The 27,605-nt window shown below is 38.8% G+C and overlaps 1 protein-coding gene across 1 annotated transcript in view; it reads left to right on the top strand.

The window, feature by feature from the left end:
- MYO3B (myosin IIIB) overlaps positions 1-27,605 on the top strand; it is a gene marked incomplete at its 3' end in the record, with an annotated part of 162,826 nt that overhangs the window by 1,864 nt on the left and 133,357 nt on the right. The window contains exons 3-5 of the mRNA XM_029284724.1: positions 7,235-7,339; positions 7,585-7,684; positions 12,031-12,107. Coding sequence (XP_029140557.1) covers positions 7,235-7,339; positions 7,585-7,684; positions 12,031-12,107 — 282 coding nt within the window. The remainder of the gene's footprint in view (positions 1-7,234; positions 7,340-7,584; positions 7,685-12,030; positions 12,108-27,605) is intronic.

Here is a 27,605-nt window from a genome sequence, read left to right as displayed (position 1 = left end):
TTGTTCTTGAGGTAAGATAATTTGTATTGCCAAATCTTAATGAGAAGAAGTGTTGTGTAGTTGAAAAAAGCCTAATGCATGTTTGTTGTAGTGGAGAAAGTCATGGTCCTTCACTTCATCATACAGGGGCTTTGTTTAGAAAGAAAGAACCACAATGTATGCACTGCTCAAAGATCTTGAATGTGACCGCCAAAGTTTTCCTAGAAGTGGCTGTTCGATTGAATCTTTTAACATGAATGAAGGGCAGATTCATTAAATACAGATAGTCCTTGACTTACGATCACGATTGAGCCCAAACTTTCTGTTGTTAAGTGAGACATTTGTTAAGTGAGTTTTGTTAAGTGAATCTGGCTTCCCTATTGAATTTGCTTGTCAGAAGGTCACAAAAGTTGATCACATGGCCCTGGGATACTGCAACCATCATAAATATGAGTCAGTTGCCAGGCATTTGAATTCTGATCACATGAGCCTGGGGATGCTGCAATGGTCATAAGTGTGAAAAATGGTCATGTCATTTTTTTTCAGCACTGTTGTAATTCAAATGGCTACTAAACAAACTGTTGCAAGTTGAGGACTACCTGTAGAAGAAGGGCAGTGATTATATTGGCTGCTAATAATTTGTAAAATAAGTTAAATCAATTTTCATTTTTTATCATGGCCCTATCCACTTGCACTAAATAAGATCTGACTCTGGATCTGCTGAGTTCTTGCTGCAGAAATGGTCCTTTTGTACTACAACTGAATCTTTCAATAAACACATAAAGCAATTAATCTCAAATGGCATTGCACTGGGGACACATTCTTGCAGAAAATTCAGAATAAAGCTAGATTATGCGTCCTCAAGAGTTTGGAAATACTATTTATGGCTCACATGAAGACAATACTGTAAGAGTGTTAGTGTATTAAAAAAAAATCAAAATAGGGTACAGTTTGAAGGATAAAGCTGAGTAACGAGGGTTTCTTCTTTGTCAGATGCTAGGCTTTTTCTCATTGACCATAACTATAACAACCTCTTTCTGTCATGTTCTGTTAACATTGCCTTTCTCTTATCCCTAGCCCACAACTGAGGCAACTTCTATTTAGTTGTTGTGGTTTTAAAGAAATGCCTTTCCTCTTCTCCTAATACAGTTTTCATCATGAATACTGTTGAGTTTTCGGTTCGCTAGCAATTTACGAAGACGCATGGTGAAAACAACAAGCTCTTTATTTCTCTCTCCTGCAACCAAGCAAGCAGCAAAAGGCACGCAGGCCTTTTATAGTGCCTGAAACCCGAACAGTGTGAACCAATAGGAATTTACCCTTTTCGCGCCTTGTGCATGAACACAAGGCCAGCGCCACTCTGTCTGGTCCTGGGCAGCTTTTGGAATTGCCCGGGACCATTTGCAACATTACTGAGCCTGCTGTCAGCTCTTGCAGGCTCAGGACACAGCAAATACAATCTGGCATGCTTCACTGACCATCTGATGGCTAAGATGATCAGCAGTTGGGATATGCCTATCAATTTAGGTTGTTGCAGGTATACTCCCTCCCATGTGGCTGCTTTGCATTGCTTTCCATGTTTAATTTGGCCTGAGTTGTAGGAAAGGTTGGATACCTGGCAGCTGCAGAAACATTTCCCTGTGCAACAGCTGACAGAGTATTGCCAAGTTTTTTTCATTCCTCCAACAAACATGGTGTGCTCCTTGATCTGTTGTATCGTCATTGGCTTTCCCTGACAATTCAGAGAGGTCAAGATGGAGCAAAAGAAGGTGATCTTTCTTCTCTATTGTTTGCGTTTTTTGCAGCTGAATGTAATTCTGAAAAGTAAAATCTGGACTTCCAGAGGAAGAAGTGGCAGACTGAAGATGGCTCCACCAAAAGTAGAGCCAATGGCCATGGTGGAATGAAGAGTCAGTGAATAGACCGGCTTTTAGAACCTCTCTGGACAAGGGGAGGACTTGAGACAACCCACAACTGTTGTAGACAGCTGCTTCTTGTTTGGAGACCTCAAGATAGTCTCAATCAGGTTTAGAGTTTGGAGAGATGAGGAAATAGCCACCTTGCTCAAATCATGATTGGCATCTTTGAAAGGACACTAGATTTGCATACTTCCTTAACTAATCACTTCTGTGGAGATTGCTTGTTAACAGCTTTTTAGCTATTAGAAACATGTTTAAGAACTTAAACAATATTGAAATAAACAGCAAAAAGGTGATTAAAAACGTTCATTTTTGGAAGTTACAAATGGACTAAAGGTCCAGATAAATTAATTACAAAAAATCCTTCCTATGGGAAAATGCTTTTGTTTTGATTTTTTTGAAAAAAAAACAACCCTCATAAGATGCCATTTTAAAAATTGGACACTAACGGGAACAATTAAAGGAGAAGAACACAAACATGACTTACAATTATAGAATGAAACAAAATATTCTAACATTGGACATATTGAAGAATATTTTTTTTGAAAAATGGAGTGAGAGATTAATATTAATAGTGTCAACAGAGACATCTGCCTCAATTGACAGATTGTGTCTAAAAGATGTTATGGAAGAAGAAGAAGTTAACCTAATAAGATCGAGACTGAACTGAAAGTAGATTTACAAATGACAGATATAAGAATGACATGAAAAAGATATTATGCTAGATAGCAATAGCACTTAGACTTATATATAGCTTCATAGTGTTTTAAAGCCCTCTCTAAGGGGTTTACAATATCAGCATATCACCCCCAATAATCTGGGTCCTCATTTTACTGACCTCGGAAGGATGGAAGGCTGAGTCAACCTTGGGCCCTGTGTGCTGCAGCTGCCAAAAGAGCCAACGCAGTGCATTAACAGAAGGATAAAATCAAGATCATATCAAGATCACACTTGGAATACTGCACCCAGTTTTGGTCACCACGATGTAAAAAAGATGTTGAGACTCTAGAAAGAGTACAGAGAAGAGCAACAAAGATGATCAGGGGATTGGAGGCTAAAACATATAAGGAACGGTTGCTGAAATTGGTTATGTCTAGTTTAATGAAGAGAAGGATGAGTGGGGACATGATAGCAGTGTTCCAATATCTCAGGGGCTGCCACAAAGAAGAGGGAGTCAAGCTATTCTTCAAAGCACCTGACGGCAGGACAAGAAGCAACAGATGGAAACTAACCAAAGAGAAGCAACCTAGAATTAAGGAGAAACTTCCTGACAGAACAATTAACCAGTGGAACAACCTGCCTCCAGAACAGGGGTGTCAAACTGCTAGCTGGCGGGCTGGATGCGTCATGGTGAAACTGCGCCTACCCCATTACTGGCAATGGAAAAAAAGTCGCGATACGTCACGACATATCACGTGACATTGCAAGTTTGACACCCCTGCTCCAGAAGCTGTGAATGAATGAATGCTGTTGTAGAATCAGATGTAAAAATTTAGCATAACTATTCTTGCTGAATATTCTGTATATCAGGATGTGCAGTGTTATCTGTGGGCAGCAAGTGTTATTTTTCCAACTTGTATTCCTTGCAGATGAGGCTTTCAACACTTTCTTTGGTGAAACTATATCTTCTTTCCATTGTGAACTTAATAAAATGAACCTTTATGGGCATAGATAAAATTGCACTTTAATTGTCCCCAGAGAATCATAATTCTGCCAGGATTATAAATCACTAGCAATATTTTCACGCTCCTGGTCTTTTTAAACACCTGGATCCATCATAACTGAAGGCCTATTACCTAAACCAAACTGCTGCAACATGGTGCCCTTGAGAAAAGTTGGACTGAAATTGCCATCTCTTTTTGGCCAGCATGGCCAATCGTACTCTAACTGGGGTTGGCAGCGAATGTATCTAGCACATCTGGAAGAAACCAGGATGGTGAAAGCTCAGATAAGCATTTAAGTGCTAGAATTCTATTTCAGTTATGAGAACAAACCCAAAATAAGTAGAAGACAGAAGAAAACATCCCTCAAACTGGGTCTGATTCTTGGTCAATTAGAAGGGCAACAGGATGGTGGTTTGCTACTCCCTTCTCCTGAAATGCTCTTTTCCCTTTGTAATCCTGGAGTTTCCTGCTTGTCTTCCTTCCAATAATAACTATTTAGTGTTTTTTAAGGTGAGCCAAAGCTAACTATTGTCAACTGCTATGGAAAAAAAAAACCTAGGTCATAAGTGGAAATAATTTATCTTCTAGTCTCAAATAAAATGAGCCAAAATAGCATTATACTCATTAAAAATGCAACAGTCAAAATGAAAATGATGCCAATAACTGTGATAACATCAAATAATGATGCAGGCCATGACACACAAAGGCCACAATTACATATTTGTGTCAATATGTCTGAGGCAGGTATGTAAGTCATGGTATTTGACTGATCATATCATCATCATGCATGTATCATCCCTTGCCCCAGCTTGATTATATCTTGAACCCTATTCAGTGACCTTTTCACAAATACTGTAGATCATTTGGCCCCTCCCCTTCTTTGACTTCTATTGTATTTATTATGCTGTACTTGTCTTTCCCCATATTTGTATATATGAGTCAATCTCTGATGTATAGCTAATGACCTTTTGTCCTGCTGTGGAGAAATGTTACTTCTATTAGAATAGGCAACTGTCATGATATCAATCAAGGTAAGTATTGTTTTGGTGCCTAGGGGGTGCAGTTACATTTCAGAGGGAAAAGTAGACTTAAGAATAATACAAAAGGGCTTGGTTGTGACCATATTTGCTTTTTCTTGAGAATGGGTTTGAAATGGATGTATGATATACAACTTTTTCTTTAAAAAAAAAAGTAGTTCACCTGCTCTAGTCTCTAAACCATACAAAAGTCCATAAATCTTGGTAAGTGATTCCATTTTATACAAACACAAACATCACAAGCAATGCTGACCTTTGTCCATCTCAGCAGAGAAGAGCATAGTGCCTGGCAGGATGAAACGACAAGAAGTAAGCTTTGCTGCCACACACCAGGTCACTTGGGTTCCCTCCAGCGCAAGCTTACATGAACTGCCTTGTTCAAAGCCGAATGTGTGATTAAGGTAGTTAAAAAGATTTAAACCAGATTGTTTTCCCAGAATGAAGTCAGGCTAAATATTGCAACCTGCCTCAAAAGGTTCCACAGTCTCCTCCATCCAGCATAAAAGTTGTAATGAACGCAGTAGTAAACAGACCCTCAGAGGAGCTTTGAAGAAATATATTGGATGTTTTAAGTTAACACCTACATCGAATGTTGCCCCTGTCCCCTTTAGAGGCCAAGAAGTGGAGAGAAGTTGTATACTCCTGGCTTAGGACATTAGCACTTTCTACCACTAGCATGCTTCTAGTGCAGTGGTTCTCAACCTTTTTAATGCCGCGATCCCAACCGGTCGTAAGTCGAGGACTGAACCGGTCGTACGTCGAGGACTAAACCGGTCATAAGTCAAGGACTAAACCGGTCGTAAGTCGAGGACTACCCAACCGGTCGTAAGTCGAGGACTTTCCCTGCCCGGGAGCGCCACGCATGCATGGTTCTGCCCCCTGCGCCGGCCGAGGTGTAGCTGGCAAGCGGCAGAGACGGAGCAGGCCGACCACCAATTGGCCCAGCCCAAGGGAGGTAAGGCACCCGCCGGAAAAGGGGAAAAAAATGGCGGACAAAAAAAATGGCGGACAAAAAGAATGGCGGACAGCCTTGCTTGGCGACCCCCGTGAAATGGTCGATCGACCCCAAATGGGGTCCCGACCCACAGGTTGAGAACCACTGTTCTAGTGAATAGAATGCAGAAAAAGAAATAGATTGTGGATAAAAATATCATTGTGGGAGTGATAATATAGAAAGGTACATTTAGAAAGGTTTTAATCTCTTTTCCCCCTTTTCTGTTCCTTTAAATACATGGCATGCAAGTAATGAGAACATGTTTACAAAAGGCTGTGCTTTTCTACATCTGAAAGTTTTTTTCTTAGCTATTAGCAGAACAGACATCAAGGCTGAGCATAGAGAGATATGTCTGTTGTCTATCTTATACTGCCTGCTAACAGCAGCACTGATAGAGCGAACATTTCAAATGACTGTAATTTGCTGCTTCCCAGCTATCAAATGCACGTATATAGAACAGAAAAAGAGAGAGCCCCTATACTTTCCTTTGCATGAAAAGACTTTTGAAAAAACAGGTTCATAAAGACATTGCTGGCTATTGTGACTGTACAGATCTGAGTTTTTAAAGCACTGAAAATAAAGAACTATTAAAAAAACATTTTAATATCTTTTAATATCTCCAGCAAAGTGAAAGTAGTAACAGCAATAGCAATAGTAATAGCAATAGCACTTCTATACCACTTCGTAGTGTTTTACAGTACAGTCCTCTCTAAGTGGTTTATAGAGTCTGCATATTGCTCCCAACAATCTGGGTCCTCATTTTACTGACCTCGGAAGGATGGAAGGTTGAGTCAACTGTGAGCCCCGTCACGATTAAACTCCAGGCTGTGGGATGAGTCAGCCTGCAATACTGCATCCTAACCACCACATCCCTATGTATTTACCACCAGTAAATAGAAGAAAACTAAGAAAAATCTTTGTTTATGGCCTTTACAGCCATATGAGTTAGGGTAGACAATACTGAACTTGATGGGCTTGGTCTATTATAGTCCTGTGTTTCCCAGATTTTTTTTTTATTGTCAATGTTTTTACTTCTTTTATTTTAGATTCAGGCCTGTCAGCAGATCACAACAATATCCACTAATCCAAAATAACTGCAAACAATTGGAAAAGAATTTAAAAAAAAAAAAGTTGGAATATATTTAGGTAGAAAACCTTATAAGAGAATTCTATTAATTGCCTTATATCCTTATCATTGCTTATTGGAACGTCTGCACTAAGACTCACTCTTGAATTGTAATGACTGGGCAAGGCCTAGAATTGCCTTTTCCGGTCACTAGCCCAGCCTCCCTAGCTTTCATTAAAATAGTGGGAATTGTAGTCTAATATAACTAATATATCTTGAAGCCACCTGTTTGGAGAAAACTTGCCTAAAGGTAAACACAGGTTTAATGTTCCTTCTTGTCCACGCAAGAAAATGTAATTAGCACATTAATATGCCTTCACAATAAAGATGTCATGTTGGAAATCCAAAAGTGTGCATATCCTGGCTATTATTTGGAAATAGCTGCTGGGAACATTTGTAATGACTGATTTCCTTTATTTTCTGTGCAAGTAGTTGCAGATTTATAGGGACTATGCTTGTTGAGTAAGGGATGCCTTGCTTCATTTCCCTTTTTTCCTCTCCTGTCCCCTTAACAGCTGTGTAATGGAGGCTCTGTCACAGACCTTGTCAAAGGCCTACTGAAGAATGCCCAAAAGTTGGATGAAGCAATAATCTCATACATCTTAAGAGGTGCCCTTTTGGTAAGGATACCCATTTTGCTTCTAATGATAAAATAGGATGAAATTTAGCCATTCTGATACACTTTACAGGAAAAAGGGAAAAATGGTGTCTGCTTATTGCAGCAGGGTTTTTTATTGAGGCTGTGATATAGTGAACTGAGGTTCTTAAAGTGCAGGTACAGATTCTTTTCCTGTTAGTTACATTATATAAGTATGTGAGTAAGATCTATTTTTCTCTCTCCTTTTTTCTCATTGCGGACACTTAGGGTCTTCAACATTTGCACAACAATCGCATCATTCATCGTGATGTCAAGGGGAACAACATTCTGCTGACAATGGAAGGAGGAGTCAAGCTTGTGGACTTTGGTAATCCTTCCTTCCTTCCTTCCTTCCTTCCTTCCTTCCTTCCTTCCTTCCTTCCTTCCTTCCTTCCTTCCCACCCCCCAGTTCAGGATATATACTTTCTTTTGTGCATATGAAAAAAGGATATTGCTCTCAATTAGACTTCATCACATTTATTCCCTCTTAGCTGAAAACTAAAATGGTACTCTGAGCCCCAAAACTAACATTTCATTTGAATTTGCAAGTACAGCAGTTATATTTGTGTGTGATTAAAATTGAAAAGCCATTATATAAAGCCATATGAAAGAAGCTGGTGACTTTATTTCCAAGAAAATTTGCTGGTTGTTTTTTTTTTATAAAGTCAAATAATAATAATTGAAAAAAGAATCACAGCTTAAAACCAGTATCACTGTAACAAAAATAAGGCTATCATCTTCTTTCAGTGTCACTTGGGAAGAAGTTGGACTAAACTTAGTGAAAAGGTTAGCCTTCAATTTGAATAAATTTTCACCATCACAATCCATCATAGCTTACTAATTCGCTGGTACCACAAAACCAAATGAACTCAAGAGCAGATGCCACTTGTGACCTGGAGGCCAGAAATTCACTACCAATGTGTACTGCAGCAGGAGGGCCCATTTTTAAGTAGAGCTTGGACAAGCACTTGGACTAAAGCAACAGCTTAATTACTAACTTCTTTAACAGCAAATGGTAAAGGGTAGAAATCACTATTCATCTGATGCCACCTTCCTAGGGCAATAATTAACACTAGCTGCTGGAGTGAGCCGCAGGAAATAGGCATCAATGCCAAAACAAACAATGCTGGTCTGAAAAAAAAAGAGGCTAGAAAGAGAATAACGTTACTATAGTAAGTTTTTTCTGTGTTTTGCACATAATTGCCTTGTTGAATTCCCACAGAGGAATACAAGATCAAAATGAAGCAAGAGTGGGAAGGTATTTGTGAAATTAGCTGTACTTCATTTAGAGAGAGGAGGTATATAAAAGGAGTCATGGGATTGGAAGGGGTTACCGCCTGGTGTGTGTGTATATATGGTATATATTTATAGCACTTCTATAGTACGAATAGTCACTTATTTCCTAAAATGAAATTTGTGTAATTTGCAAAACAAACACTTTGTCAATGCTGCTAACATCAGATGTTTTTGCACTGACAACAGAGGGAAATGTAGCCATCTTTTACCTTTTGCTTTTAGAGTTAGATGATGCTGGGAGGGGGGGGATGTGAATGAGAGTCCAGCTAGACATAACAACACTAAACCTAGTGTGAGAAACAAGGTTATTGTAACCAGAGCTGATAAGGAATTGGCGGGCTGGAGAACGGGAGAGGAGGCCCGCGCTTCACACTAATTGGGGAATGTGATGTATGACTGTTAATTGAAGGAGGGAATTGTGCTTTGATACTATGTGCTCAGGGGAGGGGAATTCAGTTTTTGGCTTCGATTATGCAGTGCCGATATTATGCTACTCAAAATAAAGATTCTTTAAGGTAAACAATACCTTGAAGTTCTTTTGAAGTGTTTCATCTGTCAGAACCATGAAATGCTTAAATTGGAATTAAATGCAATATTCATTGTACAACTTTATTAACACTACCAGTTAAGTCCACATCTAAAACAAGCGGTCTTTTAGATTTCAGTGTGTATGTGTGGAGTGTATAGACAGAGCAAAACTGATACAATCTATTTTCTTCTTATCAGTTTTTGTCAAAGAGAATGTGGGGATTTGTAGTTTGTTGAAAATTCTGAAAGCTTATAGTGCCCTCTTTCAAAACTGATGAAAAGTAGTTGAAGTCTGAGGGGTTTTTTTTTAACCTCATGTACAGTACCTATATAGCCTTACAGAAACGTTTGGAACATGTAATATGATCTTTATTAGTACAAAGCAGAGCACATAGCCATTTTTAAAAAAACCAACTAACCAAGGGTAAATGAGAGAAAATCACTTTCAAATTCCTCCAGTAGAATTTGAAATTGATCTGCCAATCATCTTCACTCTTACTGACCTTGGAATGGTGATAAACCAGCAAGCCAATCATTCCTCTCCTTCAACTGATCAATAGGAATCTGTCAAAAACAGTATCCAATCAACAGTATCTACTAGTGAGACAACTACAGTACACACACTGGATAATTCCCCCCCCCAAAAAAATCCCCTTCAATTTACACAAAAAAGAATAACAGAATAACAAAGTTGGAAGGGACCTTGGAGGTCTTCTAGTCCAACCCCTACTCAAATAGGAGACACTAGACAAATGGTTGTCCAGTCCCTTCTTAAAAGCCTCCAGTTGGGGCACCCACAACTTCTGAAGACAAATTGTTCCACTGGTTGATTGTTCTTACTGTCAGGAAATTTCTCCTTAGTTCTAGGTTGCTTCTCTCTTTGTTCCATCCATTGCTTCTTGTCTTGCCGTCAGGTGCTTTGGAAAATAGTTTGACCCCCTCCTCTTCTTTAAGGCAGCCCTTCAAATATTGGAACATTGCTATCATGTTACCCCTAGTTCTTCTTTTCATTAAACTGGACATATGCAATTCCTGCAACTGTTCTTCATATGTTTTAGCCTTCAGCCCCCCAATCATCTTTGCCACTCCTCTCTGTACTCTTTCCAGATTCTCAACATCTTTTTTATATTGTGATGACCAAAGTACTGAAAGGAAATGAAAGACACAGCTTTTCAGTAAAATTAGGATGAAGCTGCCTGATTATCAATATCAAGCCATCGCTCCTCCTGTAATGAAGATCCCTTTGAAAGTTGTTAAGGAGACATGATATGTCATCAGTTTTGTAGCTAAGCACTAGGTTGTTCCTGCATTAGGATCTTAAATGGAAGTGAGAAGTCTAACTTTTTTTAGGCTACTTTTTAGGCTACAAGGACCTGAATGCATTGCAAGGACATTTGCACAATCCCGCTGTTATCTAATTCACTGCAGTAACCGGGTCGTCTCATCCCCGACTTCAAACAAAAGAGAAAGAAAAAAGATTTAAAAATCCAAGCAGCCTGCAGCAAATCTTTGCCTAAGAGAAGAGGGTAAGGCAAGTGAATAACTCTTGGCTAGATCAAGGCAACATCCCATGGGAAAGACTTGGTAAAAAGGCTGAAACTCAGGAGCCTGGAGAAGCAGTGAGCAAGAACTTCAGTAGAGCTGCTAACCAAGTACAAGGTCTGCAGGGATTTATTTCACAAAGAAAAGAATATGCTGCTGTGGGTTTCCCCACCCCCCAATTTGGGCTTCACTGAAGCTGAGCCAGAAATAAATTTGGCTCAGCCACTGAACTGAGTCAATGTCACAGGATCATAAAAGCCTGGGGTTGCTTTTGAACTATTGCAGAATCTTCACATGGAAGATGTGTGAGAATTACAGAAAATATAAACATTCAAATAACCATTCTATAAATGGTTGCCACATCACCTACATTCTCTCAATTATTGCTTTTTAAAGGATGAATCTCTAGACCTTCCCCAATTTCCTGGGGAAGACTGTGATCTCCACAATTGCAATACAGGTAGTTCTCGACTTACGACCACAGTTGAGTGCAAAATTTCTGTTGCTAAGTAAGACATTTGTTAATTGCCCCATTTTACAACCTTTCTTGCCACTGTTGTTAAGTGAATCATTGCAGTTGTTGAATTAGTAACAACTAACTTGTTGTTGTTGTTGTTAAGTGAATCTGGCTTCCCCATTGACTTCACTTGTCAGAAGGTTACAAAAGATGATCACATGACCCTGGGACACTGCAGCCATCATAAATATGAGTCAGTTGCCAAGCATCTGAATTTTGATCATATGACCACAGGGATGCTGCAACGGTCATAAGTGTGAAAAACGGTCAGAGGTTATTTTTTCCAGTGCCATTGTAACTTTGAACCATCACTAAATGAACTGTTGTAAGTTGAGGACTACTTGTACTCTGCTGATACCAAATATCCAAAGTGCAGGATGTGAACAGAATAATAAGAAGGCTGCAACAAGAACTTCAATTGGGTTCCTTAAGTAAAGGATTATCTTGAGCTACATGGGATTCTTTTAAATTGTTCAGGCTGCAGAATCTGTTATGAAAGTTTCGTGCACAGCTTTAGTGATAAAAAAAATTGGCTGTGTTCCACATAATTATTTCTTTCTTTCTTTTGCCCTTATTTCCTCCCAGAATTCTTCTGCCTTAAGTAATTCTTAAACTATGTAGCAGCAGGCCAGCTCCAAAAACATTTAAGTTAAACTTGCTTAGCTTGCAAATTCTCCCCCACTTAGTAGGAAAACATGCAACTCTATTGACATCGATTTTTCTCTCAGGCATTGTATGGAAAGGTAAATGAGCTAGCCAGCAAATGTTCAGAATGTCTTTTCTTATTACAGGTGTTTCTGCACAGCTCACCAGTACCAGGCTGAGGAGAAACACTTCAGTTGGGACACCATTTTGGATGGCTCCTGAGGTAGGTTACAGCTATAATGTGCTGCGTGGGTTGCATATCTTATTTTTTCAGCCCTGCCAGATGTGCTGACCTAATTCTCTAAATCAGTGTTTTGTTTTTAAATTTGGCAATCTTAAAATCTGTGGATTTCAACCCCCAGAATTTTTCAGCCAGGGAAATCTTAAAGTTACCTGTTCTAAATCCTTTGATGATTAGCATTAGCAAGAGAAATAAAAATTTAGGACTTTCCTCAATAAATTGTACCAAAAATGGATATGGAATAAATCTAGCTGTTTGCAAAATTGTGGTTTTGAAGCGAATCTAGTTTGTCTCTTGATAGATAGATAGATAGATAGATAGATAGATAGATAGATAGATAGATAGATAGATAGATAGATAGATAGATAGATAGATAGATAGATAGATAGATAGATAGATAGAATTTATGGCTGCCTGTAATCCATAGTGATTTTATTCAGTTTTTAAGTATATGTTGTTCAGACTGAGGAACATGTTGTATGTTATCATTTTTCTACTTTGTCTTCATTTAATAATGAAATTGGACTTTCAAAGGTGGTGATACCCATAACAGGGCTACTGATAAAGAAAAGTGAGGGCAGACTTTCACATTTAAAAATAGGTAGGCCTAAGAGGACAGAAGCTTAGAGAGGCATACCAAATGTATTTGGTAGAAATAGAATAAATATCAGATGAAAAAAAGAAAAAAGAAAAGTAGAAGTTGGAAAAGTGGAGTGGAGAGAATAGTTGATTTGTGAAGGAAAGATCCAAAGAGCACTTGAAAAATGAACAGAGTGTTGCTATGACATGAAGCTTTTGAGGATCTCGTGTGTTATTAATCCTGCTTATTAATGATTCAGCTTGTGCAATTCTTTTCCCAATGCTTGATTTATCACACTTTTCAGTTCAAACTTGTAAAACACAACCAACAGGATATGTGGTATTTTTCCGACCCCAGGACTGATGCTTGTTTTATCCTAGGGAGAAAAATGGCTGACTGGAGATTTACATCCACTTAGCCTCCTCAGTTACTAAACCTACTTTATTATTTGAGCCTGCTTTTTGTCTAGAAATAGAAGGGAAGGTTGAGGAATGCCCCCTAATAACTGCAGAAAGTCTTTTACTTGGTCATTAAAAATCGTATTTTAAACAGGGATGTGTAATCTTTTCTTCATAAAAACAACAAATCTGTGGGTCTGTAAAGCACTAAATAATTTATTGGAAATTGGATAATCTAAGGCTCTGGACTGCATATGACTTGAACCCTTGTTGGGTCCAGCCTCCAGATCACAGTACTGAGAAGCAGTGATGTTGTTTGGATGCGGGGGCAGTGTAGACTCTAAAATAGGATCATCAGTAGGAAAAAAGGGGAGAAAGCACACTTCTCACACACCTCCAAGAAAACCGCCCACAAAATCCTGCCATTGCTTGCTCTCTGCAACTACCCAAGGAGTGGTAAGTGAGGTTCCAACCACCAAAAAGTTGTCCTCTTCTGCAGATTGTACTGTAAACAGATTGTATTGTAATATCCCTTTAAAACAAAAGTGTCTCTACCAAAGAAAAACAAAATTTGAGAGCTAGCCCGTGTTGGAGACAATGTGCTGAATTAGATGTGGGGAGACCTAGTTTCTAGTCTTTCTTTAGGCACAGAAGCCATCTGGGTGACTTTAGGCCAGTCACTTTCTTTCAGCCCTAATCATCATCAGGCTCTGGGACAAGCGAGAACAACCTCTCCCCTGCCCTTGCTGCATCATGCATTGGTAAGTTTTACTGTAAGAATTAGACAAGTACAGTGCAGAACAAGCAAGCCCTGCAAAGGGTCAAGACAAATGCTAAGAAGATCAACTAAAAAGCCCCTCACGGTATGATTTTTAGTGAGCTGAGAGTCCTGCTATAAAAGCCAACATATTGTAATTATAACAGATTTCCATTCATGGTCTCTAAATGATAACATGAAATATCAAATGTATATTTCACATACTTCTATTCACTGAGCACCTTTAATTAATGTGTTTTAAAGTATATTTGAATAAGAAAAGCTAGCTCTTGACAGAAATGACAAAACTATGAAATTGCAAATAGAAAGGTCACTCTTAATATTTAAAATGATCTGGCAATAAACATTGCACAGGATTTATTTGGGGGGGGGAATGCCTGCTCGGCACAGAGCTGCCTTTCCCCCTCAGCATCTCTTATTCACTGCTCAGTGGCCCTGAACACGGGGTTGAAGGTCAGCCCTAAGTTAATAGCTTTAGGTTTCTTTACTCCCTATTTAGGTAACATTTGTTCTCTTACTGGGATGGTTATTTCATTCTATGCTGCAATGCCATTTAAATGAGAGGTAGAGTCTGTTCAGTTACAGGAAAATAACATCAGTGTTTCTCAACCTTGGAGACTTTAAAACACACGTTGGCTGGGGAATTCTGGGAGTTGAAGTCCACATGTCTTAAAAATAGCCAAAGTTGAGAAACACTGATATTATTCAGAGAAAAATCAGGATGTAGAATAAAGTTTAATTTTCAATGTCTCAAAGGCATTTGAGAGCTCTTTTGATATAACTATATTTTTATAGTTGTGGCCAAATTTTAGTGGATCAAGACTAGAGGTTACAGCAATGAAAAAAAAGATGGATGTGTGACTTTACGTGTGTGTTTATATACAGTACATGCTTATTGATACAGGATATATTTTTGCTTTTTTAATAAGCTTTTTTTCAAATGCAATTATATTAAATTGTAGTACTAGCACTACATAACTTAGGAACTGTGTTGCCTAAGCAGTTAAGAATAATTGCTGAAGTATTCTCAAATATATGAATATTTAATGTTACATATTATTTAAGTGCTTTAAGTTTCTAAGTAGGTTTAGGAAGAATGCAAAATGTGGGAATAAATATAGTTAATTTACTTTTTACTTTTATATGCTGTATTGCTTTTCCATGAACAATAGCATTCAAATAAATAAGCGTACAATATAAAAGATGTAGTTAAAATACAGAACAACATTAAAACATAAAACTAAAGATAGCACAACTAAATTAAAAAGAAAAAAGAAACAGCATGTGCAGGTTAAATCAGCTCATAATGAAAAAAAAACCCTCTATCTGAATAAAATGGTCTTTGCCAGCTTCAGAAGGGTATCTTAGATCAGTGGTTCTCAACCTGTGGGTCGGGACCCCATTTGGGGTCGATCGACCATTTCATGGGGGTCGCCAAGCAAGGCTGTCCGCCATTTTTTTTGTCCGCCATTTTCCCCCCTTTTCCAGCGGGTGCCTTACCTCCCTTGGGCTGGGCCAGCTGGTGGTCGGCCTGCTCCGTCTCTGCCGCTTGCCAGCTACACCTCGGCTGGTGCAGGGGGTGGAACCACGCATGCGCGGCGCTCCCAGGCAAGGAAAGTCCTCGACTTACGACCGGTTGGGTAGTCCTCGACTTACGACCGGTTGGGGTCGTGGCATTAAAAAGGTTGAGAACCACTGTCTTAGATAGATTTAACTTGGCCTCAGTTATAAGTAAACTTCAGAGATCAATAATGAAAATTGAAAAATCATCTTTCATAATGCCAATATGTATGTGTCCTATAGTGGCAAATTACAAAGAAGATTGTTAAGTATCAGGAGACTTGTGTGATTTATTATTACGTACCCAACAATGTGAAATCATAGCTGCCAATACTTTAGCTGGGGTTAGCCTTCATCCATACTGAGTTCTTCCGAAGAACCTAGGGCAGGGGTAGGCAACCTTGGCTCTTTTATGACTCGTGGACTTCAACTCCCAGAATTCCTGAGCCAGCATGCTGTGGATGTAGTATAATTACATTTCAGTAAGGCATTTGATAAAGTAGACCACAACCTACTCCTTAGTAAGCTAGAAAAAGGTGGAATGGACAACATCACCACCAGATGGATCTGTAGCTGGCTGGCAAACTGTACTCAGTGAGTAGTTCTCAATGGCACTACATCCACATGGAGAGAAGTAAGCAGTGGGGTACCACAAGGCTCAGTACTCTTCAATATCTTCTTCAATGACTTAGATGAACTTGAACAATGGGCTCTATCCAACAAAATGAGTTTCAATGTGGAGAAAAGCAAAGTTTGGGGCAGGAAAAATCAAAGGTACAAGTACAGATTAGATGAGACCTGGCTTAAAAACAGTAACTGTGAGAGGGACCTTGGAGTCCTAGTGTACGATCACTTGACTATGAGCCAGCAGTGTGCAGCAGCAGCCAAAAAAGCCAATACAATCCTGGGTTGTATAAACAGAGGCATAGAATCAAGATCACGCAAAGTATTAGTACCGCTTTATACAACCCCAGTAAGACCACATGTGGAATACTGCAGCCAATTTTGGTCACCATATCTCAAAAAAGATGTTGAGAGTTTGGGAAAAAATCAGAGAAGAACAACTAAGATGATTAAAGGCCTGGAGACTAAAACATATGAAGAACGGTTGCAGGACTTGGGTTTGGCTAATCTAAAGAAAAGAAGAAATAGGGGAGACATGATAGCAGTATTTGAGGGGCTGCCACAAAGAAGAGGGGGTCACATTATTCTCCAAAGCATCAGAGGGCAAGACAAGAAACAATGGTTGGAAACTGATCAAAGAGAGAAGCAACCTGGAATTAAGGAGAAACTTCCTGACAATGAGGACAATCAACCAGTGGAACAGCTTGCCTTCAGAAATCGTGAGCGGTCCATCACTGGAGGTTTTTAAGAAGAAGCTGGACAGTCACTTGTCTGAGATGGTATTAGGTTCTCCTGCTTGAGCAGAGGGTTGGACTAGAAGACCTCTATTTTGCTCCAGATATTTTGGAATTTCAACCAAGGCTCACCAACATTGCCAGCAGCGTTTGGTCTCCAACTCTTGCTCACAGGCTCAATCTTCTACCTTAGAGTGCTGACAGAGAGTGACTCAAATTTTCTAAGCTTGAGTATGGACTTGATCCTGGTTCTCTTCAATCCTCTTTATCATCTTAACCACTACATTGGGTCAGACTCAATGAATCTGGACCCATTCATTGCTGGCAGCCTCAACATTTTTTTTTAAATGTCACCTCTATCCATGAAAAATTGCCAGCCATCTCCATTGTACTGTAACCTTTACAGCCCCACTGTAACCTCTCTTCCTTGGATTTCAGTCCAGCATTCCATATACCATTGACCCACACTTTCAAATTTCATAGCTTTGCCTACAAAAAGTGTTCAGCAAAGGTTGCCCTGAATGCCCATTCTGAAATGAAAGAGGTTGGGATCAGTCATACATAACACATTGTATTGGCATTGTAGAGCCAATGGCCTCATCCAGCACAGTTCCAACTTGGGTAGCTCTGATCTATATTATTCATGATTTGGGGTCCATTGCATGAATCACATGTCATTAATGTTAGGAGTCCACCAATTAATAATGTTGTTTGACTTTATTTTATAATGGGGCTGACTGAAGATGATTGAACATTTACATATTATGTTGTTTGATGTTTGATATCAACGGCTGCTGGAATTGGGTATGTCTAGTTTAATGAAGAGAAGGATGAGGGGGGACATGATAGCAGTATTCCAATATCTCAGGGGCTGCCATAAAGAAGAGGGAGTCAAGCTATTTTCCAAAGCGCCTGGAGGCAGGACAAGAAGCAACGGGTGGAAACTAATCAAGGAGAGAAGCAATCTAGAACTAAGGAGAAATTTCCTGACAGTGAGAACAATTAACCAATGGAACAACCTGCCTCCAGAAGCTGTGAATGCTCCAACACTGGAAGTTTTTAAGAAGAGACTGGACAGCCATTTGTCCGAAATGGTATAGGGTTTCCTGCCTGAGCAGGGGGTTGGACTAGATGACCTTCAAGGTCCCTTCCAACTTTACTATTATTATTATTATTATTATTATTATTATTATTATTATTATTATTATTATTATTATTATTATTATTATTATTATTATTATTATTATTATTATTATATTTCAAAAGAGAAAACGAAAAGCAATTGATTTTGCAGTGCCGGGTAAAATTGAGATTTCTGAGTCACTTTGCCTTGAAGCAATTTATTTACATGACTTCAGGGAGGTAACTTTATCGGGAACAGATGTTTTGAGGAAGTGGTTATAGAAATTAAATATGAAAAATATGCTAATCTCCTACCCCACAATAATGATGAATAATTTTACAGTAGAGCATGGATATAATAGCATTCAGGGTCAGCAGATGACTCCAGATCCTAATATTGTGAAATAGGGAGAAAAATATCTTTATTCACTTTCTGCCTGCCATATATACTGTTCCTACAACATGCTTATTTGGGCTAGTAGGGCACAGTTCATGTGTTGCTGGGCCATCAAAAAGGTTTCAATCGGCTATCTCTCATATGATTATATTAAGCCTTCAACAGATCCAATCTTGCATGAGGCTAAACTTGCTCCAGTTAGTTAAACATGTCATGGGAATTGCAAAATGCAATCAACTGTCCTGTTTTGCATTTCTGAAAGTTTATTTTATTAAAATATATAACCATAGATCAGTCACATCCAAGTTTAAAAATATATTACATAGCATCCAATAAAAAGCTACTCATTCCTGCACTGGATACATCCAGGGAAGGAATCAAGTCCAAAAATGTCTAATTGTCATAGTTATGGTACAATATTTGCCTACAATTCTAGAGATTTCCTGAACCTGGTCATTTTATTGGTAGTAGATGATTACCTATGAAAGCAATGTAATTAGATGGGAGAGTAAACCTGCTTATCAGAAGTGGTAGATATTTCTAAAGCATGTGTGTTATAGACTTAATTTCAAGGTCTAAGCAAATACACAAATACTTTTGGTAAGGAATACCATTGTTTCTACCCAATAGTACTATTGTCCCAGCCCAAAGCTGGATGGTTCGTTTCACCTAGTTCAAGTTAGCCAATAATCATGGAGGTGTGTGGGAACATATTTAGAATATCATTTCTGTGCAGAAGCAAAGAGTCATGCTTGTTACTACAGTCACAAGGCAAACGCCCCCTGCATGTCCTCACAACAGATTTATATACCTTGTACATATCACCAGGTTACTTCAGCAGTTTTTTTTTAAAATAAATTTTTATTGATTTTTATAATTAAACAACAAAGATTATGATGCATTTACGTACATAAACAAAAAAGAAAAAATAATCCAAATCAATACATTTTCAGAGACGCTCAGCGGTCCCCACCATGCCTCCACCCTCATCTACTTTCCTTTCCTTCCTCCCTCTAACCCCCAACCTCTCCACCTTCCTCCTTACCACCTATCTACATCCCCTCTCCTTTCTTACCACCTCCTCGAGTGCAATTTGGGATACCAGCCGAGCATCTCCTCTTATCAATACAATAAGTATTTATCTGTAAAATGTAAATACATCAATTTTTATAATTCCCCTAATCCCCTACCCCCCCTGAGCTTCCCGAAACCCAATACAGGACTAACACTCACCCCATTCCATATCTAAATTACAATTTAACTAAACAAAGATAATACAATCAGTATATACATACTTTAACTCTAATAATACAATAAGTAACAACAATACAACTGATCAAAAACTATATGATATTTGTATAATTTATCCACCATCAACATTTATGAAAACCTAAATATCTATATAATTTTTTTTCTTACATTTTTCCTACACTTTCTTCATTTCAAATCAATACTTTCAGCAAAACTCTTAAGTCAATACTATTCATAGCTGGAAAAATAATTTACTTTATCAAAATTTTAAAGCTTTCAAAATACTTAAAGTTCTTTACAGACATATAATCAAATATTAAACTAATTTCTTCCTTTTCCATAATAAAATCTCACGGTTACTTCAGCAGTTTTGATTGGTTTAAGATAATTACACATTTTATTACTCATCACACATCTTAACTTCTGGCAGGCTCTTCTCAGTCTGATTTCATAACTTCCACATGGGGGCGCCTCGTGACTATGTTAACCTTTACTTGACCTTTTAATACTTTTCTTGTTCCTAGCATCTTCCAGCAGCTTCTTTTAGTGTAATTTATCATCTAATTGCTCATTTCAACTCTTGATCAATCCAGATCTAATAACACTTATTTAAGGTTCCTACTGTTCCTATGCCTTCACAATGGTAAGTTACCATTTGTTCCTGTTTAACTAGTTCACCTTAACTAGATTCTTTAAAAAAAATCTTCTTTCTTATCTTGAGTTGATTGCAGAATATTAAATGAAGAAATGGAATACAAATTCCACAAAGAAGCCATTAATGCTTTTGGAGCTAGGTCCTATGTATACTATATAGATTCAAGGCTAACAAAGCACTCTGCATCTGATGTTAACTCATTTGTGTTGAAAGGGTTCTAAATCACACTGCCATCTCAGGTCTGTTTGGTGGGAATGGCTCTCCCCTGGTGCTATTTTCTAAGGATTTGGCATTCCCTGCCAAGAACAGGGAATGACCAGATTAGTTTACTCTATGTTATTCTTCTGCCAGCAGACAGACAATATATTCAGGCAAGGATCTGACATATAAGCTTGTTTGGCTGCTAACCTGTTTTGATGGAATGTAGTGTAGGTATTTGTTTAATAAATTGTAAATAATCAAATTAACATATGCTCTGCCCCTTTTGTTGAGTGCTAGGAGTCTAGCCCTGTTTTGCTTCAAGTAAATCCTTTCTTTTGCACAGGGTCAGCTTATCCTCCACTCCCTAACCAATTTAAGTTCTTCCACTTGATTTTTTTTTTTCATTTCTGCATGAGGAACCTTCAGTTTTGTCTGCCAGAGTTGGCCTTGTCTATGGAACAAGTGGCATTTCAGAAAGAACTACTTTGCAGCGCCTGCTGATGGCTGTGCAATGTTTCGGATTCAGTTTGGAAGTGGAGTTTTGGAATACATGAACTGAGACCTCGCTGCAATTAAACAGCCATTATAGTTTCCAGTTATGCATTCTCCCTCTCATTCATTTCAAAACCTGGATTAAATCAGTACTGCTTGATTCTGAAACTCCTAATCAGCCTTTTGGGTTTGATTCCCAGGGCCTCATGCCTACATATTCTACTGAGTCTGCCCCAGAACTGTCTGCCTGGTACTCTGGATTATGTGTACAACTTTTACACTAGGCAGCAAGTATATTTATTACTTTGTTTTTGTTTTTAATATTCATCCTCCACTACCTTCTTCTGACTTTTATGCCTCTCACAATAATTAAATATTGCCCACAAAAATACTGCTCTAAACCAGTGTTTCTCAAACTTGCTAACTTTAAGATGTGGGGACTTCAACTCCCAGAATTTCCCAGCCAGCCATGTAACTCCACATATAAGTTCCTATATCTTAAAATTTGCCAGTTTTAAGAAACGCTGCTCTAAACTTCAAACATTAAACACAAACAAGCAATTTACACATCGATAGTAATTGACTTTTCTATTTAGAAATGACCGACAAATTTAAGGAAATTTCCTGTATTTAGTCCAAGGTTATAATTCTTATATTTTTCTATTAGAACTGGGGTGGTGTAATAATTTTAGTATCTGAAAATTGTCACACACAGTGAAACTATATAAAATGGTGATTCAGTGTTGGACAAAGATAAGAATTAAGACATTAATTGAGGATTAAGAATTAATCCTCAACCAATGTACTGTTATGTCAGGGTTGTAATGGTAAATATCTTCTTTGTCATTGGCTTCTTTTGGATCTTTTTTCAATTTCTCGGTCTAGCCTACAGGTTTCCTGGTGATCTCTAATTTAAGTACCAGATTTGATCCTGCATATCATTTTCAGATCAGCCCAGGATAGACAGCTTTTGGCGATTTCCCCCCATCCCCTGTTTACTTCCTATATTAAAAACCATTTATTTCTAATTAGAGTTTGAAAACAGAAAGCTCATTGCAGTTTCTCTCCAACTTTTAATATTAAATTTAATGTCAAGCATCCTGGAATTTTTATAGGAAAGCAAAAGACAGCACCTCTTCAGTCACTCAAATAAGTTCTACAGCAGGGGTCCCCAATCCCTGGGCCACAGCTCACTCCTGGGCCACAGCCCATTCAGAACTGGGGCACGGAATTGGTGGGTAAGTGCGCATGTACGTGCAACTACATTTGCATGTGCAGCGGGTGGGTGAGTGCACATGTGTGTTCAGCTACACTTGGTGCAAGGGCAGGCACGCATGCCTGCTGCTTGTGCAAATGGAGCTATATGCGCTCACCAGCCACTCACCCAGAACCATCCCCTCTCCCCCCCCCGCTCATCCACAAAGACGGAAAGGTTGGAGAGCACTGTTCTTACAGCAGCCTGGAATTCAAACAAACTAGAAATACGAAGATAGTTGTGTTAGCAGGTCAACCGTCTTTTTTTAGAACTTTTATTAATAGCTTCCATTTTTGCCCACTATGGTTGAGAAAACATATAGAATACTCCCTAGGTGCTAGGAGTAAATGAAATTAAATTGATGGGAACCAAAAGTTTTTGACAAAGCATTGTATCTAGTTACTTTGGCTAGCTGTGCTGCTTTTCTTAGGGTGAGTATAAGAATTTAATATTGTCAGAATTGATTGATTTTTCTCCGTAATATACACTGCACATTATAATGTATGTCAATTCATTTTTTCCTTTAAGCTGCCATATCTCATCAGCTACTTGGCTATTAACCTCATGAAGGCGGAAATCTTTCCCTCAGAATGCATAGATAGCTCTTTACGCCCCCAGCTTCCTTCCAGTTAACTGGCTCACATAGAAAAAAAACCCTCCTGCTCCCCAATCATAGCCTTCCATCTTTGATATCTGTAGGTCTACAGAATGTGGGATGTATATTCTTTGCCTTCTAGAGCCCAATCCACATCTTTATGATTTGATGCACTGCAAAATGTTTGAAGGATCATTTGTGCCATTGCGTGCTGTCTGCACTTTGGAACTATTCTCCTTGAGATTCGGACCATGCAAAGTTCTTATACCTCTCCATTATGGGCCGTCTGGCACCAGGCTCTTCTTGTTTTTGTATCAATCTATATGCTAATTTCCATTTCTCTCTCATCATTAACCATCAGTCCATGTAAGCCTTATTTCCATTGCCATGACTGTACTATAAGATGTATACATACGCGCATCGATATTATATGACTTTTTGATATTACGTTACTGAAAGTGGTGTTGAAAAGTAAAATGTTGATTCCTGTAACGAGTAGAGAGTTTTAATAAATTAGGATTATTAAAATTGTTGTAAAGGTAAACCAGCTTTTCCTAAGCAGAACTGTGAGGCCCTTCCCCCATTTACCTCTACCCATCTAATCACCTCTGAGAGTTAAGATGTGTAGAAAATAAATAAAAACCATGGCCCCAAGAACATATTTTCAATGCCAAATCTGCATCACTACCTTTGTCTCATCCCAGATCAGAGGAAGACAGGTTGTCTTTAGAATGTGCCAGTGCTAAAATTAGCATTTCCTTCCTTATTCAAAAGCCATCCAAAGGCAGTCGAAAGGAGTATAACATTTGTCCAGCTTCATCGCTTATCTTTCCTTGCCTTGCCTTGCCTTGCCTTGCCTTGCCTTGCCTTGCCTTGCCTTGCCTTGCCCTGCCCTGCCCTACCCTACCCTACCCTACCTTACCTTACCTTACCTTACCATACATGGCTGCAAAGACCTGTACCACAAGCAGTGGAGGTAAAATAGAGAGTGGCTATGGGGGCAACAAATGTCATACTGATGTAGATTTCTGTTCAGGTCAAAATTGGGTGGAAAGTCTTTCAAGATAACAGTGGAAAAAAACCCTAAGACAGTGGTGGCGAACCTATGGCACGGGTGCCAGAGGCGGCACTCAGAGCCCTCTCTGTGGGCACACACACCATCCCCCCAGTCCTAGGCCATCAGCTGGGTTTTATAAAACCTTTTCACTTTAGGCCTCCGCCACTGTGTGCAAAAAAAAAAAAAAGAAAAAAGGTTCAATCAGTCAATTTCAACTTCTCGCGGGGAAAAAAAAAGATCTTGCAAAGTTGGAATTGATTGATTGAACTTTTTAGACCCACCGAGTCTGTCATTACCACTGCAGCCACGCCCAGCCAATTGGCCACGCCCAGCCAATGGGCCACACCCACCCGGCACTCGACGATGCATAAGTGGGTTTTGGGTTGCAGTTTGGGCACTCGGTCTCTAAAAGGTTCGCCATAACTGCCCTAAGAGTTATAATCCTACTATTCATTGAAGGCATAAAGTTGGGCAAGGTTGGTCTGAATGGTGACTTGTCATTTTGTATAATTTCTTAACAACAACAAAAACCCCTCTAGATTCTTTTGAAGCTTAAGTAGTCCCACTTTTCAACTTAGCAGACCCATCTCAACCACTCCTGAGTCTTAGGAAGCATTTTCTCTCTATGTACGTCTCCATTTATTTATTTATTTCCTCCTGAGGCGTGTCCAGGATGATAACTGCTGTATTAACAATTGCCTTTTCTAAAGTTGTGGAGTGTTTGTTTAGACAGCTCTTCAATTCAAAGTGCTGACTTAGCCATTTCCCCCCTTTTTTCCTCCCAAAAGAGGAAGTCTTTTAAACTGTGCATATATTAATTTATTTATGGCTTGATTAATTAGATTTGCTGTCCACTTTCTCTTTCTTATAGATTGTTCTCATTGTGCTTATCTGTCATACATGCTACTAGTGAACTGGCGTTTCTGTCTATAAATTAGATTTATGTAATAGAAAATGTTTCCCCAACTCATAAGAAGGAAATATCAAGAAGAATCTTGNTAAAGGCCTGGAGACTAAAACATATGAAGAACGGTTGCAGGACTTGGGTTTGGCTAATCTAAAGAAAAGAAGAAATAGGGGAGACATGATAGCAGTATTTGAGGGGCTGCCACAAAGAAGAGGGGGTCACATTATTCTCCAAAGCATCAGAGGGCAAGACAAGAAACAATGGTTGGAAACTGATCAAAGAGAGAAGCAATCTGGAATTAAGGAGAAACTTCCTGACAATGAGGACAATCAACCAGTGGAACAGCTTGCCTTCAGAAATCGTGAGCGGTCCATCACTGGAGGTTTTTAAGAAGAAGCTGGACAGTCACTTGTCTGAGATGGTATTAGGTTCTCCTGCTTGAGCAGGGGGTTGGACTAGAAGACCTCTATTTTGCTCCAGATATTTTGGAATTTCAACCAAGGCTCACCAACATTGCCAGCAGCGTTTGGTCTCCAACTCTTGCTCACAGGCTCAATCTTCTACCTTAGAGTGCTGACAGAGAGTGACTCAAATTTTCTAAGCTTGAGTATGGACTTGATCCTGGTTCTCTTCAGTCCTCTTTATCATCTTAACCACTACATTGGGTCAGACTCAATGAATCTGGACCCATTCATTGCTGGCAGCCTCAACATATTTTTTTTTAAATGTCACCTCTATCCATGAAAAATTGCCAGCCATCTCCATTGTACTGTAACCTTTACAGCCCCACCGTAACCTCTCTTCCTTGAATTTCAGTCCAGCATTCCACATACCATTGACCCACACTTTCAAATTTCATAGCTTTGCCTACAAAAAGTGTTCAGCAAAGGTTGCCCTGAATGCCCATTCTGTAATGAAAGAGGTTGGGATCAGTCATACATAACACATTGTATTGGCATTGTAGAGCCAATGGCCTCATCCAGCACAGTTCAAACTTGGGTAGCTCTGATCTATATTATTCATGATTTGGGGTCCATTGCATGAATCACATGTCATTAATGTTAGGAGTCCACCAATTAATAATGTTGTTTGACTTTATTTTATAATGGGGCTGACTGAAGATGATTGAACATATACATATTATGTTGTTTGATGTTTGATATCAACGGCTGCTGGAATTGGATATGTCTAGTTTAATGAAGAGAAGGACGAGGGGGGACATGATAGCAGTGTTCCAATATCTCAGGGGCTGCCATAAAGAAGAGGGAGTCAAGCTATTTTCCAAAGCGCCTGGAGGCAGGACAAGAAGCAACGGGTGGAAACTAATCAAGGAGACAAGCAATCTAGAACTAAGGAGAAACTTCCTGACAGTGAGAATAATTAACCAGTGGAACAACCTGCCTCCAGAAGCGGTGGATGCTCCAACACTGGAAGTTTTTAAGAAGAGACTGGACAGCCATTTGTCCGAAATGGTATAGGGTTTCCTGCCTGAGCAGGGGGTTGGACTAGATGACCTTCAAGGTCCCTTCCAACTGTACTATTATTATTATTATTATTATTATTATTATTATTATTATTATTATTATTATTATTATTATTATTATTATTATTATTATTATTATTATTATTATTATTATTATTATTATTATTATTATTATATTTCAAAAGAGAAAACGAAAAGCAATTGATTTTGCAGTGCCGGGTAAAATTGAGATTTCTGAGTCACTTTGCCTTGAAGCAATTTATTTACATGACTTCAGGGAGGTAACTTTATCGGGAACAGATGTTTTGAGGAAGTGGTTATAGAAATTAAATATGAAAAATATGCTACTCTCCTACCCCACAATAATGATGAATAATTTTACAGTAGAGCATGGATATAATAGCATTCAGGGTCAGCAGATGACTCCTAATATTGTGAAATAGGGAGAAAAATATCTTTATTCACTTTCTGCCTGCCATATATACTGTTCCTACAACATGCTTACTTGGGCTAGTAGGGCACAGTTCATGTGTTGTTGGGCCATCAAAAAGGTTTCAATCGGCTATCTCTCATATGATTATATTAAGCCTTCAACAGATCCAATCTTGCATGAGGCTAAACTTGCTCCAGTTAGTTAAACATGTCATGGGAATTGCAAAATGCAGTCAACTGTCCTGTTTTGCATTTCTGAAAGTTTACTTTATTAAAATATATAACCATAGATCAGTCACATCCAAGTTTAAAAATATATTACATAGCATCCAATAAAAAGCTACTCATTCCTGCACTGGATACATCCAGGGAAGGAATCAAGTCCAAAAATGTCTAATTGTCATAGTTATGGTACAATATTTGCCTACAATTCTAGAGATTTCCTGAACCTGGTCATTTTACTGGTAGTAGATGATTACCTATGAAAGCAACGTAATTAGATGGGAGAGTAAACCTGCTTATCAGAAGTGGTAGATATTTCTAAAGCATGTGTGTTATAGACTTAATTTCAAGGTCTAAGCAAATACACAAATATTTCTGGCAAGGAATACCATTGTTTCTACCCAATAGTACTATTGTCCCAGCCCAAAGCTGGATGGTTCGTTTCACCTAGTTCAAGTTAGCCAATAATCATGGAGGTGTGTGGGAACATATTTAGAATATCATTTCTGTACAGAAGCAAAGAGTCATGCTTGTTACTACAGTCACAAGGCAAACGCCCCCTGCAATGTCCTCACAACAGATTTATATACCTTGTACATATCACCAGGTTACTTCAGCAGTTTTGATTGGTTTAAGATAATTACACATTTTATTACTCATCACACATCTTAACTTCTGGCAGGCTCTTCTCAGTCTGATTTCATAACTTCCACATGGGGGCGCCTAGTGACTATGTT

The sequence above is a fragment of the Protobothrops mucrosquamatus genome, unplaced genomic scaffold (assembly GCF_001527695.2).
Source record: "Protobothrops mucrosquamatus isolate PMUCROS unplaced genomic scaffold, P.Mucros_1.0 scaffold866, whole genome shotgun sequence".
Classification (NCBI taxonomy): domain Eukaryota; kingdom Metazoa; phylum Chordata; class Lepidosauria; order Squamata; family Viperidae; genus Protobothrops; species Protobothrops mucrosquamatus.
Note: the sequence above shows the minus strand (reverse complement) of the source record. Positions and strands in the feature narration are given on the sequence as shown.